General features: G+C 41.4%; 2 protein-coding genes across 2 annotated transcripts in view; one reads left to right on the top strand and one right to left on the bottom strand.

The window, feature by feature from the left end:
- LOC308076886 (uncharacterized protein) overlaps positions 1–21092 on the bottom strand; it is a gene marked incomplete at its 5' end in the record, with an annotated part of 121143 nt that overhangs the window by 88851 nt on the left and 11200 nt on the right. The window contains 24 exons of the mRNA XM_080417405.1: positions 98–208; positions 773–883; positions 1083–1193; positions 2110–2220; positions 3308–3418; positions 3606–3716; positions 4642–4752; positions 4888–4998; positions 6013–6123; positions 7095–7205; positions 7781–7891; positions 8009–8119; positions 8700–8810; positions 10687–10797; positions 12658–12768; positions 14079–14180; positions 14448–14558; positions 16605–16715; positions 17181–17291; positions 18693–18803; positions 19777–19887; positions 20013–20123; positions 20384–20494; positions 20694–20804. Coding sequence (XP_080273531.1) covers positions 98–208; positions 773–883; positions 1083–1193; positions 2110–2220; positions 3308–3418; positions 3606–3716; positions 4642–4752; positions 4888–4998; positions 6013–6123; positions 7095–7205; positions 7781–7891; positions 8009–8119; positions 8700–8810; positions 10687–10797; positions 12658–12768; positions 14079–14180; positions 14448–14558; positions 16605–16715; positions 17181–17291; positions 18693–18803; positions 19777–19887; positions 20013–20123; positions 20384–20494; positions 20694–20804 — 2655 coding nt within the window. The remainder of the gene's footprint in view (positions 1–97; positions 209–772; positions 884–1082; positions 1194–2109; positions 2221–3307; positions 3419–3605; positions 3717–4641; positions 4753–4887; positions 4999–6012; positions 6124–7094; positions 7206–7780; positions 7892–8008; positions 8120–8699; positions 8811–10686; positions 10798–12657; positions 12769–14078; positions 14181–14447; positions 14559–16604; positions 16716–17180; positions 17292–18692; positions 18804–19776; positions 19888–20012; positions 20124–20383; positions 20495–20693; positions 20805–21092) is intronic.
- LOC308077457 (ubiquitin-conjugating enzyme E2 N-like) lies at positions 15230–15752 on the top strand (the record flags this gene model as incomplete). The annotated part of the gene is made up of 1 exon (XM_080418144.1): positions 15230–15752. One exon carries the CDS (start codon positions 15230–15232, stop codon positions 15692–15694), a length of 465 nt encoding a protein of 154 aa, XP_080274270.1. The 3' UTR covers positions 15695–15752.

Genomic DNA, 21092 nt, shown 5'->3' with positions numbered 1-21092 from the left:
GTGCGTGGGTGCATGGCTGCGCGCCAGTGTGTGGGTGCGTGCATGGTGGGTGGGTGAGTGGGTGCGTGCGTGCGAGTGAGCGAGCGTGCGTGTGTACCTCACTGAGCAGTTCTCCAGCCTCTTTAGCGTGCTGTGTCTCCATGGTGTGAGGCAGTAGAGAGTACAGGTTGGTGCTCGCCTCTTTCTTTCCAGCCTCCTTGTATTTGGCCTGTAATTCAAACACAAACGCTCTTTATGGCTCTTCTGGAATTCTGGCCATTATCTTATCGTTTCCAACCACATAGCAATAGTCCGACCTTTTGGAGATACAAATGGATAAATGAACGCGGAGGATACTGTGTGGTATTAGCGTTTATGCCCTGTTCTTACCGATGTCAAAAACCCATTACAATCTGACCTTTTGCAAATCTCCAACTGCACATTAGTTCGTTTCTAACAGAGGTTCACGGATAGCAAAGACTCTAAACAGTTGAATGATAGAAAACCTACATTTCACATTCAAGTGCATTAGACTAAAGCATGCAATTCGCCCCTTGGAAATGCAGGTTCCACACAGAGATTTATGACTAATATCTACCCAGTGATATTAGTCTGGCCATGCCAGGCTAATACTGACACATGCAGTCCAGCTGTGTCATTATTGGGTTTGTTACAATGGGACTAAGCCAATCAGAGTAAAGGACTTGGAACTATCCATTTTTAGAAAGAAAAATACCACACAAAGCACCATTACTGGTCTATGCTGAGAAAGGTGTGTTCAGCGTCCGTGTACCTGACTCTGCAACTCAGAGTGCTCTTTAGCCATCTGTGTCTCCATGGTCTCTGGAAGCTGGTGGTACAAAGTGCTCTGATTCTTCTGCTTCAGTCCCTCCTTATACTTCACCTACACAACACAGCAGCAGGTCAAACACAGAGAAGTGGAGGAAACATGAGAAGAACACATACTTCACCTATAACACAGCAGAGGCCAATAAAAACACTGAATCACAAAGCTTCCAATGAAAATAAGTCGGTTTTGACGAGTCACACAAGAGCGTCCAAGTGTAAGCGAGTCATGTCGTGAACAGAGAGGTGTTGCATACCTCACTCTGCAGGTCAGATGCTTCTTTAGCGTGCTTGGTATCGATGGTCTCAGCAAGCAGAGAGTACAGGTTAAGACTCATCTCCTGCTTACACTCTTCTTTGTACTTGATCTGGAAGAAGCAGAGGAAACAGAGAGTTGAAACAGCTGAAAGGTGTTGATTTTGTCGACTAAAACTATGACGGAAAATGGTCGTCTTTTTTCACTGACAGAAATTAAATCAAAACAAAATAAAAACTAAGCTACGATGACTAAAACCATGAATAAATACATTGACAATTTCGTCAACAAATAAAAACTAGACTAAAATGTCAGGGAGGGACTAGTGGAGAAGAGATCCAGTAGAACTAAGACATTTTATTTTTGTTTGAGCTCGGGTGTTGCGCTCTGAAAATAGCCGATCTACAAGCTCACAACGCGTGAGGCATGCAACCAAGTGTAAATCAGCCATTACGACGCCATCAAGGCCCACGAAAATACATTTTAGTCGACTAAATCAACTGTAGATTTAGTCGACTAAAATCTTATGATATTTAGTCGACTAAAACTAGACAAAAACTAAAACATTTCAGATGAATAGAATATGACTAAAACTAAATCAAAATTTGCTGTCAAAATCAACACACAAAATTCCAATGATTACACTTTGGATTGTGTAGTTCTGAATCAAGGGGCTTAAAATAAATTGTCCTACAGGTTAAAGTTGAGTAAAGTAGATAATAATGGGCTCTATTAGACATTCAACTTTGTATGTGTTTTATGTGTTGCTACACCACCCAAGAGGAATCGTTTGAAAATGTATGACTTGTGTGACAGGACTTCTACAACCACTCCCATGAATATACAGAAAAACATCACATTTAATAGTTATCTGCTGCAATACGTTAGCTCAGCGCACTAAAGGAATGTCTCTGTTGTGTTCACTGTGTGTAAAACAGACAGAATGATTTGATACAGCAATGTAATGTGTTAATTCAGTGTTAAATGCACAGCTGGAGATGTTGCACATATGTCAATGATTCTCTTACGTCGCTGAACAGCTCTGCCACCTCTTTAGCGCGTGCCGTGTCGATGGTCTCTGGGAGCTGGTGGAACAGACTGGACTGCAGACCTTTCTTCATAGACTCTCTGTACTTCAACTGGAAGAGGATATTAGATTATAAAACCACAGTCACGATCAGCTCCGCCTCCTTACAATCCGAATCACACCCTGTCGGAGCTCAGGTCCTCCTTTTTAAAGACAGGCAACCGATAAATACTGTATGTAATGTACTATTCTACTGTACTTCTCATCTACATCTCATCTACAGCACTTCTCTCTCAGGTGCAGCACTCAGGTGCTGTATTAATAGCGCCCACTAATAGCTAGGATGGGTAAATGCATTAATAATAATAATAATAATTATTATTTAATCTTTATTTATAGAGCACCTTTCAGACATAAATGCATTTCAAAGTGCTTTACATTCAGGTTAAAAACACAAGTTAAACAAAACAATAAGTTAAAATCTAGTCAAGAGAAAAATAAAAACAGTGAAAAAAGTGTGTGTGGGGTGGGGGGACAGTTATTTTATAGCCCCTTTAATAGTGCTCACTGCTCTGAATACTTAGGATGGGTAAATGGGAAAATGGCATTTCCATGATCTTTCTGTTTACTGTATATGAACTCTTCTGAGCCGTGCGACAGGTACAGAGACTATTTGTTGAGACTTGAGTTGTGCTAGCATTCTCTTAAAAGATTGTGTAAGTGATATGTTTTGGTTAAAACTATATTCTGATAGTATTCATTGCTATAGAGTATTTGTTCAATTACAGGGGTATGTGCGTCCCTTCAAAATACATTTTCAGGTGGGTGGCCAATCTTCAGCCAATCAGGAGAAAGTACCCATTTATCAGCTTAAATTAATTTAGATAGTGTTCCAGGTCAATTTTTTTCCAGCTCATTTCTTTGTGTCATTCCAATTTCACTTGTTGAATCTGTATCCTGTGTGAGTTCTCGCTCCTGATTGGACAAAATTGGCATCCCGACCTGAAAATACATTTTCTGTTTAATCAAAAGCTGGAGGGACGGGGTGACCCCTGTTACTGAGCAAACACTCTATAGCAATGAGTACTATCAGAATATAAAGCAATTTAACACCTATTTTAACAAAATATTAAAAACAATTACTCTACCTTTAAGCTTCTGAATATGAAAGCATGTTAACATGTATTGTATACATGTACCTGACTCTGAACTTCAGAAGCCTCTTTAGCGTGCTGGGTGTCCAGGGTTTCAGGTAGAGTGGAGTACAGAGAACTACTCACTGCTTGCTTCCCTGCTTCTTTATACTTGAGCTGAAATAGAAAGCAGACATTCATATCTCCATGGATTATATTGTGAAATACTTGGGACTCTTGAATCAAACTAGGACTACGAGGCAACAGCCCGTTTCCTTATTTGTAATATGAAAATGCACATCATTGTACATTTCTGCCATCGGGTGTGATTTATTCAACAGACAACAAACAGCGAGGATCTCACCTCACTCTGCAGTTCGGAGACAATTTTAGCGAAATTAATCTCGGAGGTCTCTGGCAGCTGAGAATAAACACTCTGAGACAACGTTCTCTTCCCGTCCTCCTTGTATTTGATCTACAAAAGACACAACATCAAAGGAGGAAACAGAGTCACTAAACAACAACAGCTTTTGTGTGCAAACCTAACTCTCAACTCAACTCATGTGATTTGAATGCGGTTACGTCACACTATCTATTATCATCTACATCTAATCCTGTATCTTCTCTATCCAGTGCATCATCAGTTCTCAGTGTCAGCCCGAGCCTGACGTGGGCAGAAAAATCCCATCGGGCAGAGCCGGGTTCAGGCTGTCAATATATGCTAATAGGTGGGGTCGGTGTTGGGCTTGGACTGCGTAAAGCAGTGGTTCTCAAAGTAGGGTCTGGGGACCCCCAGGGGCCCTTGAGGGGGTTCCAGGGGGTCCCCAGCCAAATGTGTTAAGTATAGCATCAAAATCAGTTCAACCACTTTAACCCTATATACATAGGCTATTTAACCCTTTAAGACCTGGAACGCATCTGTGTAATTTTTTGATTTGAGCTAAAAAAGCATTCTTTTACACTTTGGCTATTCAAAAATAGCAGATCTACAAGCTCATAGCTACGAGCTTGTAGATCTGCTATTTTTTTTTTAAACTTGAAAATGTTTGCAAATCCTTGAATATATATATTTTTAAAGCAAACATTTTGCTTTGCTTCTGGGGGGTTCCTGGAACAAAATATTTTGAGATGGGGGTCGGCGACCAAATACATATAATTTTGGGGGTCCTTGACATGGAAAAGTTTGAGCACCACTGATATACAGTAGAAACATGCGTTTTTCAGAAAACTGCTGGGATTTGTAGAATCGGCTTCAGGTCTTAATAGGTTAAAAATAGCCGATTTACAAATGTTTTATGGGGGTCCCTCCCGGGCACAAAATATTGTATGTGATGAGCGGACTCAGGTTGGGTTTGGGGGTTTTCATTTTCAAGCCTGCCGATAAGTGTAATAATCAGTACCTCACTCATCATGTCAGTCATCTCTCTGGTGAAGCTGGTCTCTGTGGTGTCAGGCAGAGTACAGTAGATAGAGTTGGATCTCTCCCTCTTACCACTCTCCTTGTACTTGATCTGGAGAAACAAGACCACCATTCACTGGAGTGAATATTCTTGGTACATGCAAACACTGAAAACAGATCGAGCAATATGATAATGAAAATAATATTGTGCAGGATGCTGATTATTCGTATTACTATCATTGTGTACCTCACTGAGCATGTCTGCAGCCTCCTTAGCGTGTTGTGTCTCCATGGTGAGAGGCAGCAGAGAGTAGAGGTTGGTGCTCAGTTCTTTCTTACCAGCCTCCTTGTACTTAGTCTGCATTTCAAACACAAACACTCTCACACTGAGGTAACGGTATCCATGACATGGTACTTTTGGAAATCGCTGTTTGTTCATCCACTATTGGTATATTGTCAGAACATTATACCATGCAATTATGCTAATAATGGTCACACTCACATTTAACTTGAGCTACCTTTAAGTGTCTAGAAACTGTACAGCAAAGGAAGCCATTTATTACATATTGCTGTGAGCTGTAATTATTTCCATGTTTTATTTTTATCCCTTTCCCCCCAACTTAGTCGTTATGCCAATTCCCAATTCCCCGTTGTACTGTAGTCCCTTGTCACTGCTGACCCCTACTGGTTGGTTCGTTAGGGAGAATGTGGGCGAGTACTTGTCCCTTCCAATACACGTGGTGTGATGTCACCAGTCCGCTTAAAATGTAGACCTGGCCTGGGCCGTAGCATGGCGGTCCAGGCACCCTAGGCTGCAATGCCAGCCTGACAGCGGGTCGCGGGTTCGACTGTCGTTCACGACCACCTTTGCTGCGTGTCAACCCCCCCCATTTCCTGTCAGCCTATCCTTTCCTTCTCTAAATGAAGGCATAAAAAGCCCCCAAAAATCTTTTTTGGGGGATTCCCGTGGGGGAAATTACATTTTCAACTTCACCAAGATGATTGCTGCCCAAGAGGTCAGACTTGAGTGCAGATGGGGAGCAGTCAGGAGTTAAGCGTCTTGCTCAAGGACGCCTCAATATTGCCTGGGACCTTCTGTTTCCCAGGCGGCATTTCAACCCATTCAGTTATGGCTGCTTCTTTTCACCTGACAGTGAGGAGTTTCACCGGTAGGACGTAACACATGCGGAGGAACATGCTATTCCTATCGATTCCACACCTCCCTGAACAGGTGCCCAGGTCAACCTGTAGGAGTCACTAGTGCAGCGATAGAAATCGCCCTCCCCGCCCGCTAACTTTTCCTCTGAGCCATAGTCTTTATCCGACTCCCGCGGCTAGCGTGGTTAAGAGGAGGTGTTCAGTGTCCATGTACCTGACTCTGCAGCTCAGAGTGCTGTTTAGCCATCTGTGTCTCTGTGGTCTCTGGAAGCTGGTGGTACAAAGTGCTCTGATTCTTCTGCTTCAGTCCCTCTTTATACTTCACCTACACAACACAGCAGCAGGTCAAACACAGAGAAGCCGAAATAACACATTTTTCACCTATAACAGAGCAGTGTTGAGTTTGACCGTGAGTTCTGGGGAGCATAATCAAAACCTCACTATGTAACTTTTTTAAAATGAATAAAATGTAAATTGTCTCCAATCTGTATGGTAGAGTATGTTAATACAATACAACTTATACAATTGGGGTGGTTGTATTTTGTCTCCCTGCTCTTCTATTGAGACACTTAGATCATGTCAAAGGTCATGCCTCACCTAGACACTGGATCTGACACTAACTTTGACCTGATGGTCAAGTTTCAATGTATCCCCCGAGCAAGCGGGCCAGCTCTATTAGCGTAATGGTAAACATGTCAGCACAATATTCTGCGGTTTTCTATTTTGAAATATAAGTTATATATTTATATATCTCTGCTGTCCGGCAGGAACCAGCTAAGTCCAAAATGTTCATTTTTCAGGAAATGAAAAAAAACAAAACAAAAAATAGTTGGGAGGTTTTGTTCATCATTGATAAGAACAGCTAAATGGACCTCCAAACTCACAATGAGGTTGGAGGTCAAAAGGGGGTGGAGCCTGGAGTCAGCAAAACCAGCTAACTCCACCCGCTTTGCTGGAGTTAGCTGGTTTAGCAGAAAGTTTGAGGATCCAATGGAGTTAGCTGGTTTTGTCAGAAGCACTTTTTAATACTTTTCATTCGTTCATTTTTTTTTTAACCAACACACAGACGTAAAGGGTGTTCAATAGCACTGATTTATGGGGAAAAAATGCAAAAGCGGAAAAATGGAGTTAGCTGGTTCCTGCCGGACAGCAACGATATAATATAAATAATATGTTTTTGGCCTTCTGTGATTTAAAACAACAGCAACAACAACAAAACAGTGAAAAAAAGTGTTGGAAATGACAGCAACAATAGGAACAACAGACCTTTAAATGAAGGTACAGCATGTTGTTTACCTCACTCAGCAGGTCAGATGCTTCTTTAGCGTGCTTGGTGTCGATGGTCTCAGCAAGCAGAGAGTACAGGTTAACACTCATCTCCTGCTTACAATCTTCTTTATACTTGATCTGGAACAATAGATGACCAATGAACACGTTATAAAAAATGCTGACATTTTCAGTTTATTTTGGAAGTGCAATATCTGTCCCTTGGATTTCTTTCTATTTACTGCTTTTTCTAACCTAATGCCAATTAATCCTTCCCACATGGACATGACAGCTTCGTCCTACAGTACTAATAGCCAATTGTGTGCATTTGAACCCCTTAACTCTGCAGTGGGTAACTGGTATCTCTAACTTATACTTCAACATTTCACCCATAATAGGCCCTTTTCACGGCAGCCCTATTGACATGAATAGTTGTGTAATGTTACATCCTGTACAGGTGTTATCAATAATATTAATTAAGGTTGTCTTCCATTCAGGTCAAACTGAGTCAGGGTGCTGCTATTGTGTATGTTGGCCTGGAACAGAGCCTTAATTTGCATCATTGATAACACCTGTGAAGGAAGTAGCATTACACAACTATTTATATGGTATGGCGCCTGTTAAAAAGGCATATTGGAGGTATTAATACAAAACAAAATGCCAAATTGTCAACATCCTTGCTGATGATACTGTAATAAGGTTTCTCTGTCGGTTACCTGGCTGAACATCTCCGCCGCCTCTTTAGCGTGTGCTGTCTCTATGGTCTGTGGAAGCTGGTGGTACAAACTGGACGACCGATCTTTCTTCACAGATTCCCTGTACTTCAGCTGGACACAGTTAATACAAGACAAGGATAAATGGGTGAACAGATAGATCCAAATATCGTACATCTTCACTGTGTATATGGATCCATACATGACATGTACACGTACACGTACACGTACCTCACTCTGTACTTCAGAAGCCTCTTTAGCATGCTGGGTGTCCAGGGTTTCAGGTAGAGTGGAGTACAGAGAACTACTCGCTGCTTTCTTCCCTGCTTCTTTATACTTGAGCTGAAACAGATCAAAGCAGACATTCACCACTCTGCAGTCTGCAGGGTATCAGAATGGATCAGCAATACATTTGGGATAAATGGTTTATTGAGTCACATGCATTTTAACAAGACGGGGTCAAATAACGGTGTGGCTTCCCTGTGGATCTGTGATGACGTCAGTGTTTAAATTAACTTAATTCACATCAAAGATGTAAAGTTCTAAACCAATAGAAGTCATTTACGGAGGCAAAGTTTAATTCAAGAGACAAATTCTTTAAAAAAAATCTAGATGACCAGTAAAATGTCAAAAATCTAGATTGATTGATTGAGTTATTTTATTGACAAATCAAATGTACAATTGGTTACAAAAGCACACAATAGTCAAAAGGATAAAAACACAAGAAAGCTTGAGAGCTTATTTCCGTTGTGGTCTTTTGATGACCAAATAATTATCAAAAATCAAGATGACCAAGTAAAACAAATAGAAGCTGTATAGATAAGACAGTTTACATTACTCAACCTTTCAGCTGACACTTTTTATAAGCTTGGACGTTTTCAAAGTGCAGAAACATTTTTCATTCAATAAACAACCTCCTCACCTCACTCTGTAGTTCAGAGACAGTTTTAGCAAACTGAGTCTCAGAGGTCTCTGCTAGCTGAGAGTAAACATTCTGACACATGCTTCTCTTCATGCACTCCTTGTATTTGACCTGCAAAAGACACCACATCAAAGGAAGGAAGACATTTCAGTTGAAGCATTCAACTCTACTAGGGTGTACACTGCAGAACCTGGACAGATATCTGTTAAAAGGATCCCTAAATACACTATAATTGTAAAAATGTAAAATTAACTTTTTTATTTATTTAAAAAATAGTTCATATTTCACTCAATAGGGGCATTGCCCATTGCACGTTGATGATGTCATTTGTCCATGTGTGGTCTAGCCCTATGGAATTTATGGAATGCATGTGAAAATAAAAAAAAACGTAATACTTCCTAAGGTTAATATGAGCATCAAATCAATATTTTAAATATGTGTTTTTTTTGCACATGCATTCCATAAATTCCATAGGGCTGGACCACACATGGACAAATGACATCATCAACTTGCGACCGGCATTGCCCCTCTTGAGTTAAAGATGAACTATTTCTAAAATAAATGAAATATTTAAGGTGTTTTTAATTTAAAATGTTAGTTATAGAAGACAATTATAATGTATTTAGGGATATTTGCCTTATTAGCCAGGGATCCTTTTAACGCATTGAGTGCCAAACACGTAGATCTACGTGTTTCCAAATACACCTGTCGAGTGCCAAAACCGTAAATCTACGCGTTTTCAAATTATTTTTTCCACAAGGGGCGCTCTAACGCAACTTAGGAATGATCCTAGGTCCCTGTAAAATGGAATGGACGGATGTGAGAAGGGCCCATAAAAAAGGCCGGTTCGGCTCCAATGATAGGATTTGGAGAAAAAGGTCCATAAATAAGTATAAGTAGGGGTGTGCCACTAATTTCACCAAACGATACGATACGATATTTGGCTCACAACTTCGATACGATTTCGATACGCACTTTTTTATTATGAAAATATATGGGGGAGAGAAAATGCAAAAAATAATTCTGTTTTTGCATTATTCAGATGCAAACTTGTAGCTTTTCAGCTACAATAGCCGTTTTGAATCCAAATAGGGCAATAGTGTGACACCTGACCCGAAAAACAACAACATGTTGTCACCCTTTTCACCTCGGGGCTGTTTTCAAGCCTGATTATTATTATTGTAAAATACAATACATATCGTCACGAAAACGTATCGCGATATATCGCGGGACGATATATCGGCACACCCCTAATATTATATAATCAAATATAAGTGACTGACTATCATAAACGATACAGAACCTCCTCCCTGACAATATCGCCGAGACAGTTTGTTTATTTTTGGACCACAATTCTTATACGAGACGATTCTAAGACGACCCAATGTTATTCTCTATAGAGAAATTACTTTACGAACCAGGGGATGAACGAGTGACGTCAGGAATTCTGTACTCTATTGAGGACAATTATAATGCGTTAAGGCATATTTGGCTTATTAGCCAGGGATCCTTTTAAGGATTGCTGCTGGAGACTTAGGCAGAAACCTTGTATCTCCATATTTCAATGTTTTTGGGCGGTGTAGCCGCCCCTATAAGTGGGGTTGGGACACCTCATTAGTATTAGTTTCCTGCACTGTGATTGGCCCATTAGTAGACCCCTAGCTGTACTGTGATTGGCTGACTCTATTGGCTGACTCTATTCAGCACTGTGATTGGCTAGCGAGACACATGATGACACTAATAACCTATAAATAGGATTATGCACTTCCAAAAAAATCTATTTTTTTGGAAGTGAGCTTCCATCAGTATGATGACCACTGTGATGACCACACCGCCCACTTCACACTGGGTGTGATTTTCTTAATATAAATTAACGCCCTTGTCACACAAAAGTAGTGAAAATAATCTACAAGCTCGCAACGCGTTGAAAAATTAACATTTTGGACATACAGGGGTGCGTTCCCTCTCCTCTCCTCTCCTCCAGTACCTCACTCATCATGTCAGTCATCTCTCTGGTGAAGCTGGTCTCTGAGGTGTCAGGCAGAGTACAGTAGATAGAGTTGGATCTCTCCCTCCTACCACTCTCCTTGTACTTGATCTGGAAAAAACAACAGCTTACAAATCAAGGCCATGCATACAGTATACACAGGTATAAAGTACATACTGTAGATTCACAGTGCAAATGATCCCTAGAGTGTTGTATATGCACATTTATTATTAGAGATCTTAAAGCTACAATCCGGGATCTATGTTACTATACCTTTCAATCCGGGAACCCCTTTTGGGGTAGTTGTTGCTATGTACAGTATATAGCAACATAATGTTTTTGTAATTTTTGAAAACTTCAAATATTCAGGATTTAGTCAGGATTTAGAAGGCGTTTTTAGAATCGGCCTCAGGTCTAAATGGGTTAAGTATATTGTGTGGGGCATCTCTACTTTATATAGTATTCATTTTTTAAGAAACTTGTGATTTTTATCCCTATACATTTAAGTAAGTAAGTAGTAAGTACGTAAGATGTTTAACATAGGTTTGAAGTGAGCTGTTGAATCTTTTCGCTGTGTTCCTCACAGGAGGAAAGCACTTACAGTACCGTCTCTCAACCATTATGTATTAACCAATTAAGACCAGGAACGCATCTGTGTAACCACTTTAACCATTATCTTTATACTTTGGCTATTCAAAAATAGCAGATCTACCAGCTCATAGCGCGGCACCGAGTGCCGCGCTATGAGCTTGTAGATCTGCTATTTTTGAAAAATCGTGAACATATATATTCAATCTTTGAATATATATATTTTTTCAAGCAAACATTTTTAACTCAAATCTTTACTTCTGGGGGGTCCCTGGAACAACATATTTTGAGATGGGGGTCCGCGGCCAAATACATATCATTTTTCAAAGATTTTTCAAAAAAATAGCAGATCTACAAGCTCGTAGAGCTTGTAGATCTGCTATTTTTTAAAGATGGAGTGCCATGATATTTTTCAACCTTAAAACCTGATCATAAGGTATTATTATTATGTAAGGATTTTTTTTTCAAAAAAAAAAAAAGTGTACAGTAAGTGTAAAATGTTGTTTTTATGTGGACACGCCTCCAGTTCATTAAGTATACCTGGTTCTCACCTTAGCACCTCCTCCACCACCTTAGCACCACCCACCTGTCCTAGTCCCTCCTCCTCCTCATGCCCACACCTGTTGTGTTATGATAATGAGGGGGAGGGTATGGCATTGTGATGTCACAATGCCCCTGTTTCTCTATTGGCACTTTTGACCCTCAAGGTTTCAGCCTCCAGGAAGAAACTCCAAATAGTCAGAGAAGACATAAAACACCATAAAAACACCACCGGGGGGCTTAATGAAGTTCTATCAACCTCATAGACACATGAAAAACAGAAAAAGTGCAAAACCATGGCACCACCTCTTTAATAGCCAAAGTATAAAATAATGGCTACAGCTAAAATTCTAAAATGACACAGTATGCGTTCCCGGATTGAATGGGTTAAAAGCTCTCAACTGAAACAACCTAACACAGCCATCAGTTATGGTGACAGATGCATACCTGGCATTTACAGCTACAGATATGGACATTTTTACATCTCACATACAGTAGCTATAATTATCCTGTCGCTCAAGTAGTTAAACACTGCAGCCCATACTAGGCCGGTGAGAGGCTTTTAGTGCAGCTGGACTGATCGTCAGCCCAAGAAGGTGAATAATTAAATGAAAATGACTGTCCTTTATGTCGATTCCATTGCATTTCAATGCTAAACATTTTATTGCAGTTTCTTGGCTTTGTGTTTGTAAGCATGTGGTTCTAATCTAGTCAGTGCATTCATTAGGTGTGTGTGTGTGTGTGTGTGTGTGTGTGTGTGTGTGTGTGTGTGTGTGTGTGTGTGTGTGTGTGTGTGTGTGTGTGTGTGTGTGTGTGTGTGTGTGTGTGTGTGTGTGTGTGTACCTCACTGAGCAGGTCAGTAGCCTCCTTAGCGTGTTGTGTCTCCATGGTCTCCGGTAGCAGAGAGTAGAGGTTGGTGCTCGCCTCTTTCTTACCAGCCTCCTTGTATTTAGTCTGCATTTCAAACACATTATTAGATATAACAACCAATAATCATCATTTAGCAGTGCATTAGTTTGGCTAATCTATATTAAAATTGAGTGGGCGGGCCGGCAGACCATCCCATCACTATGACTCAGACATAACCAGTATTGAGACAGTGTTGGGACAGTGTAACGCGTTACTTTGTAGACAGTTTTCAGACAGTGTTGAGACAGTGTTGAGACAGTGTAACGCGTTAGTAACGCGTTACTTTGTAACGCGTTACTAACGAGTTACTTTGTAACGCGTTACTGTAACGTTGGGCGGGTCTTGCCTTATGGGGAAAATACACAGATACACAAACCCTTGCTAACACACACACATACACGGCAACACGCCCACCACCACCGCACGCACGCACGCACGCACGCACGCACGCACGCACGCACGCACGCACGCACGCACGCACGCACGCACGCACGCACGCACGCACACACACACACACACACACACACACACACACACACACACACACACACACACACACACACACACACACACACACACACACACACACACACAGAGTCTCAGCGACAGCGCAGCTTTAGTTTGCAGCTTGGAAATATAACCATTATTTTGAATTTGTGGGGATAAAGGAAGCTAAAAATATTGCAGTCAGTCAAATGTAAACTGAGTGCAGGACAGAAAACATTGTCCACACCGAGTAACAGCAATGCTAATCCCCTGAAGGACCAAACAAAAGTACATGGGGTTATAAAACTAGTCGTCAAAGAAGACCCCTCCGTCTCTACCACCGGCAGTGACCCAGATGGAGCTACTCCATCTAAACAAGCCAAAAAACTCTTTTTTTAAATGGTCAGAACATGTCGCCCAGACTCAACTAAACAGATTGATTGCCAGGTATGTTGTTGAGGACATGCTTCCCATCGCAACGGTTGAGTCTGTTGCCTTCAGAGAACTAATAAGCAAAATACAGAGTGAAAGCAGCAGGGCCACTAGCTCTGGTCCATAGCCTTAGAAGGAGGAGGAATCCTTCTAAGGCTATTATGGGACCAGAGCTACAGGGCCACTACAGTGCAGAAAGACGTTTAATTGTTCCACAAACATTTAATAATGACAATTGCTACAGTGGTCTTTTCTCTCACAGAGCAACACTAAAACTGTGTGTGTGTGTGTGTGTGTGTGTGTGTGTGTGTGTGTGTGTGTGTGTGTGTGTGCGTGCGTGCGTGCGTGCGTGCGTGCGTGCGTGCGTGCGTGCGTGCGTGCGTGCGTGCGTGCGTGCGTGCGTGCGTGCGTGCGTGCGTGCGTGCGTGCGTACGTACCTCACTGAGCAGGTCTGTAGCCTCCTTAGCATGTTGTGTCTCCATGGTCTCAGGTAGCAGAGAGTAGAGATTGGTGCTCCCTTCTTTCTTCTTGTATTTAGTCTGCATTTCAAACACATTTATTAGGAGTTAAACTCTAATTCTCTAGTTAAGCAGTACTTCTTTGAAAAACCTTTTTGAACACACAGTATTTCCCCTACAAAACACAGCAGGAGGTCAAACACAGAGACGCTGAGGAAAAATAGGAAGAACACATAGAAGAAGCGTCTTGGGTGTATGTGAGGCACAGGTAAAGCATTTTGAGTGGTCAGACTATAGAAAATCTCTATATTAAAGCATAATTCATGAACAGAGAGAGTTGTTGCATACCTCACTCTGCAGGTCAGATGCTTGTTTAGCATGCTGGGTGTCGATGGTCTCAGCAAGCAGAGAGTAGAGGTTAACACTCATCTCCTTCTTATTCTCTTCTTTATACTTGATCTGGAAGAACCAAAGGACAAATGAATATATATAATATAGAATTAGAAAAGGCTTGCGTAGATCTGTTGTATGTTCAATGTGTGCATAATATCGATCTCTCTATAGTATATAATTCAGTTGAAGTGTGTTTGTCTTTCATGCTCACCGACACCCCAGGTCAGACTGGGCTTAAACAGTGTGCTATGATCCAGGTTTGGCCTACCGGTTTTATACTTGAATATTTCACTTTTTTAAACTTTCACAAAACTTTACTGGAAGTCAATGAAGTCAATATGGAGGCCAAATATGGAGATGACTGAACTAACATAGAACTGATTTCATATAGTACTGACATCATGACTGACGTCATAGACTGGCCTCAAAGTACTTTGTGTCTATTTAACCTAACACTGCACAATAACCTGTACATAAAATAGGGTGTTTAGTATTGAAGAGGTGTTAGGCCCTGTTTGGACCAATTAGTGAATCAATACCAGGCGACCTCTACCGTTGTATCAAGAGCCATACTGTACATACCACCAGATTTCTGAACAAACCCTGAGCACTGCCTGTCGCCAGACTGTCCTGACAACACGGGCTGCCATGCCTAATATGCTGCTAAATGATATTGTGCTATCTGCTGCAATTTATCTAGTATGCTGCTACTGCTGAAGACCCTCATTAAAGACAAGATGGCGGGACTGCCCCGCAGGATCATTAAGGAGACTCAGCGTCTGCTTGCAGAGCCTGACCCAGGTATCAAAGCAGAGCCCGACGAAGGGAACGCCCGCTACTTCCATGTGGTCATTGCCGGACCCCAGGACTCACCTTTCGAGGGGGGCACATTTAAACTCGAACTCTTTCTCCCAGAGGAATACCCCATGGCTGCTCCTAAAGTACGCTTCATGACCAAAATATATCATCCCAACATAGACAAGCTGGGAAGAATATGTCTAGACATTTTTAAAGATAAGTGGTCTCCAGCCTTGCAGATTCGCACGGTGCTGCTATCGATCCAGGCGTTACTAAGCGCACCCAATCCCGATGATCCCCTAGCGAATGATGTTGCAGAGCAGTGGAAGACCAATGAAGCTCAAGCCATAGAGACAGCGAGGACATGGACCAGGCTTTATGCTGGAAACAACATCGAGGTGTAGATTGGCGCAACAAGTGGGGGGAAACGAGTGGAAGTCGAGTGTGAAAACAGCTTCTCATGTTCTGCCAAGACCTCTTCCTACTTCATTTGCATTTAACACATTACCCGCCAAGGACGCAGATATGCGTTCTATTAAATGCATCACTTGCCTGCCAAGAACGCAGATAAGCGCTCTATTTTCTTTTTTCTTTTTTTTTTATTCCACGAGAGGGCGCTCTAACACAGCTTAGGAATGATCCGTTGTCACTCAGAGAAGCAATAGACGGATGTGACCATTCCAAAAAAACGGACGGTTTACTCAACGGTTTACTTCCTCCCCATGGCATTTATTTCAGGAAATAAGGGATGCATTTGAGTTGTCAGTCATTTGACAAAGTAAGTGGAGGGTTGGGTGGGGCTGGGGTTAAGGGAAACGTGATGTATTGGAGGGGCTTTGTCTCAACTGGTCTTTGGTTGGAAAGTCTGTATTCAATTCACTATTTGTAAATTCATTCTTTCTATTAATCTGGCGGGGAAATGTTTTCCTGCTCTCAGAATGCTATGGAAACAATCCACCTGTATACTTTTGTTTTCTGTAAATAAAATCCGTTGATTAATAGAAAAATGAAAGTAAAATAAACAAATACATTTAAAAAAATCTAGTATGCTGCTATTTTAACTACCACTGACATTCCTTCTAACCATGGACCCATGTATGTATATATCTTACTATACTCATATCAGGAATATTTGAAATATCTGACCTGCTTATACATATTTCACTGTACGCATATCAGGCATAATATCTGACCTGTTTTCTTTGTTCTTACGATTGTCTCTTCTTCCCTTTCCTGAAAACTACCAGCACTTCTTTACACCTGTAAACCTGTGATGTGACAATAAAGTTGTTTTATTGATTTGGTATTGCTTACGTCACTGGATAGTTGTGAGGCCTCTTTGGCGTGTGCCGTCTCTATGGTCTCTGGAAGCTGGTGGAACAGACTGGAGGACAGGCCTTTCTTCAAGGAACCCCTGTACCTCAACTGGAGACACACAGGATCACACAGTGAGGCATCTGTGCGCACGTGTGTGTGTGTGTGTGTGTGTGTGTGCGCGCGTGTGTGTGTGTGCGTGTGTGCGTGCATGCATGTACTGCATAAACAATGAAAGCAGCAATGATGTGGTCATTGCAATGACATTTAGGCAAGTATTTGAATAATCTGAATCTGTGTTTAACATGGATTAAAGTTTATCAATTTTGAGGAGGAAAAACATTTCAATGACATTTTGGTTTTGCTTTTTAATAAAGATAATGGTTGATAAACTATTCTTGTACGTATATGGCTGCATTCCATACCCATACGGGTGCCCCACATGGGTAGTTCAAAAGAGTAATGGGTAACGAGTAACCAAACATATGCTGCTCATTCAAAGGGGCAATAATAGGCTTCTGGGCTTCAGGCAGGGCTACTCTGCTACACATAAATACAGATACTGTTAACATGTACCTCACTCTGTACTTCAGAGGCCTCTTTAGCGTGCTGGGTGTCCAGGGTTTCAGGTAGAGTGGAGTACAGAGAACTACTCACTGCTTTCTTCCCTGCTTCTTTATATTTGAGCTGAAACAGAAAACGGACATTCAGAATATTGGGATAAATGGTGTGATTTTTGAGTCACGTGCATTTTAACGAGACAGGGTGAAATAACAGTGTGGCTTCCCTGTGGATCTCTTATGACGTCGAACTGGCTCTCGGGTGTTCAGCAGTGGTGGAAAGTAACTAAGTACATTTACTTAAGTACAATTTTGAGGTATTTGTACTTTACTTGAGTATTTCCAATTTCCAATACTTTTACTTCTACTCCACTACATCTCAGAGCCAAATATTGTACTTTTACTCCACTACAATTATTTGAAAACTTTAGTTACTAGTTACTTTTCAGATATAAATTATTACCACTTTTGCCCTATTCTATACCTAGGCTATTTGAAAATAGCTATTTTCAAATATTGTTGTACTTTTACTTTTGGTACTTTAAGTACATTTTGATGCCAATACTTTTTACTCAAGTAAATTTTGAATTCTGGACTTTAACTTTTTAACAGAGTATTTCTATATTGCAGTATTGGTACTTTAACTTAAGTAAATCATTTTAGTACTTTTTCCACCACTGGTTTTCAGCCCTCTAATGTCTTTCCACACCTCCCACTGGAGTTGTGGAGAAACTCTCATTTTAAACTGTGGACAGAATTAGCTAGCGGCTCACTCGCTGGGGCATGGCTACACCGTGATTGTGTGGTGACTGGACAAGAGTCCGTTTGTGTTTTTCTGACCGGGTGCGATTATATCGAACAATTTCTATCAGTAAAATTGGAGGAGAAAAGTATTACAACGTTGCTGGTATATGTGCACTGCACAATATAAACAAGCAGGACAGATAACGTTACTTGCTGCAGTCGGCCATTTTTGTTTCACTGAGTTTAATGTGGACAGTACTGATGGGCGCGTCTGGGTGAGCCCCTTCCCCGCTATGGAACGGCGCGTCCTACCATTTCTATCATGTTCCACAGGCTTTCTTGTTGAAAGAGCAAGCCTGAGATCAGAGGTTAGTCTAGCCCAAATATGGAGGGACGGTGGGACGGTGGATCTGAGATTATGAATTCACAAAATGTGAAAAATATTCATACAAAACAATATTCACAATATGTGTAAACGTTTCTGGGATTTACTTCCTCGGCGTACTGGCAGCGTGAACAAGAAATGTGGCGCTGATTGACCCAGTGGTTTGATGGGGATTAGCCGTGGACGCACGGACACACAGAGATAAATGATTTATGTCCCACCTGCTAGTAGGTGCCACATCAGTGACTTTTCTCAATGGAATGGACGTTTCAAGGGTGCAAGAGACATGAAACGTATGCAACACATAAATGACCATAATAAACAAATATTATTATTTTATGATTAATATTATTCATGGGAAAAAATGACAGAAATGCTTGAGAAAATATCCACCCTCACCTCACTCTGTATTTCAGAGACAGTTTTAGCAAACTGAGTCTCAGAGGTTTCTGGTAGTTGAGAATAAACACTATGAGACATGCTCTTCTTCCCGTCTTCTTTATACTTGATCTGTAAAATACACAGCATACAAAAGGCATTCAAGTGATCCACAGCTTATCCAGAGCTATTTACAATGAACCAACCACCTATGACATTTTCCAATAACTAACCACTTGAACCCCAGCATCCATATTCAAGGGGGAACATTAGCCAAAAATAGCTGATCTACAAGGATTGCAACGGGCGCGTTATGAGCTTGTAGATCTGCTTTTCTTTGGCTAAGGAGGCCGGAGGAAAAAATGGTCCAAGTACAAAGCCAACTCACGTCCTATTTACTAAGACTAGAGGGTTTAATTGACTAGACTAAACTAAACTAAAATATACTAAAATAAAATAAAATAAACTGTTACACTAGTGTAGTAATATAGACAAACGTTATCTTGGCCTCAGATCAGATACTGCTAAGTAGCTATTTTCAGATGATGGAGACGCTAATTAATGATAAGATGCAATGATGGCAGCCTCTCTGATCCTATTGTGATGATAATCATGTCTCTGTTAAGCATCAAAGCACTGGGTGATGTGTTCTAGTTAACCCTCATTCTCAGTCGTGCAAAATTAACTATGACCAGGCTTTATTTTTAATACAATTTCATCCCATCACATCTCGTATCATCGTATCACCTCACCCTGTGTCATTTTGTCTCGTCTCGACTCATCATCTCAATATCCCATGACAATATCTCACCTTACCTCATCTCGTCTCGTCTCGTCTCACCTCATATTGAGTGCATTTGCATCATGCCGATTGCACACACAAAGCTTTGGAGAACTCTGATATTTAAGTACTTTCTGCTCTCAAGTTCTCTCATCTCTCCTCTCCTCTCCTCTCCTCCCACCTCTGTTCTCATCCTCTCCTCTCCTCTCCTTCCCTCCTCTATTTTTATCATCACCCCTTCCCTCCCCTCTCCTCCCCTGCCGTCTCCTCTCCTCCATTCATACTCCCCTCCCTCCCTCCCTCCCCTCTCCTCTCCTCCAGTACCTCACTCATCATGTCAGTCATCTCTCTGGTGAAGCTGGTCTCTGTGGTGTCAGGCAGAGTACAGTAGATAGAGTTGGATCTCTCCCTCCTACCACTCTCCTTGTACTTGATCTGGAGAAACAACAATTCATAATGCAAAAGATAAACCAATGTATTGGAGCCAAACATACTTATCTTCAAATACGGTATAAAGACGTGTGCATTGTGTGCGTGTGCATGTGTGTGTGCACGTGTACCTCACTGAGCAGGTCTGCCGCCTCCTTAGCATGTTGTGTCTCCATAGTTTCAGGTAGCAGAGAGTAGAGATTGGTGCTCCCCTCTTTCTTACCAGCCTCCTTGTATTTAGCCTGTAGAGCAATGACACAGGTATTTTACTGTTTTTGTGTATTACTTGTTGAGTATATAAGTACAGTATTCCATATACAATACTGACATGTCTTTTGGGTGGGTTGATCTTATCCTTTTCTGCCAACAATTGCTCCGTTTCAGCCAATTAGCATTTATTTAACTAGGGAAACAGCCTTAGAGTAAAATAATTTGAAGCAATAGTCCTTATTGAACTCTCACAGCTAGCGTGGTTAAGAAGAGCTGTTCAGTGTCCATGTACCTGACTCTGCAGCTCAGAGTGCTCTTTAGCCATCTGTGTCTCCATGGTCTCTGGAAGCTGGTGGTACAAAGTGCTCTGATTCTTCTGCTTCAGTCCCTCCTTATACTTCACCTACACAACACAGCAGCAGGTCAAACACAGGGAAGCAGAGGAAACATGAGAAGAACACTTAATTCACCTACAACACAGCAGAGACCAATGAAAACACTGAACCACAAAGCTTCCAATGAAAATAAGTCGGTTTTGTCGAGTCACACAAGAGCGACCAAGTGTAAGCGAGTCATGTTGTGAACAGAGAGGTGTTGTGTACCTCACTCTGCAGGTCAGATGCTTCTTTAGCGTGCTTGGTATCGATGGTCTCAGAAAGCAGAGAGTACAGGTTAAGACTCATCTCCTGCTTACACTCTTCTTTGTACTTGATCTGGAAGAAGCAGAGGAAACAGCAAGTTTAAGAATAGAACATGCTTAGAGAATGTTCCACATGCAGTAGTGTATGTCCCTAATCTCTACCTTAAAGGAGTAGTTCACCCAAAAAATGACGTATATTTTCTATCAATTACTCACCCCATGAAGCCTTGAATTCATGGATTTGTTTAGATTTTTATCGCATTCCTAAGCCAATAATTTGATTACCGCCGGAAAGATGCTAATGTATCCGGTAGGAGACACGAAGTAGACTCTTTGTGTCTCCTACCGGAAATACATCCGG

Source organism: Gymnoscopelus braueri (assembly GCF_963280865.1).
Source record: "Gymnoscopelus braueri genome assembly, chromosome: 21".
NCBI classification, from domain to species: Eukaryota; Metazoa; Chordata; class Actinopteri; order Myctophiformes; family Myctophidae; genus Gymnoscopelus; species Gymnoscopelus braueri.
The sequence above is the reverse complement of the archived record's forward strand: the minus strand, read 5'-3'. Positions and strand labels throughout refer to the sequence as shown.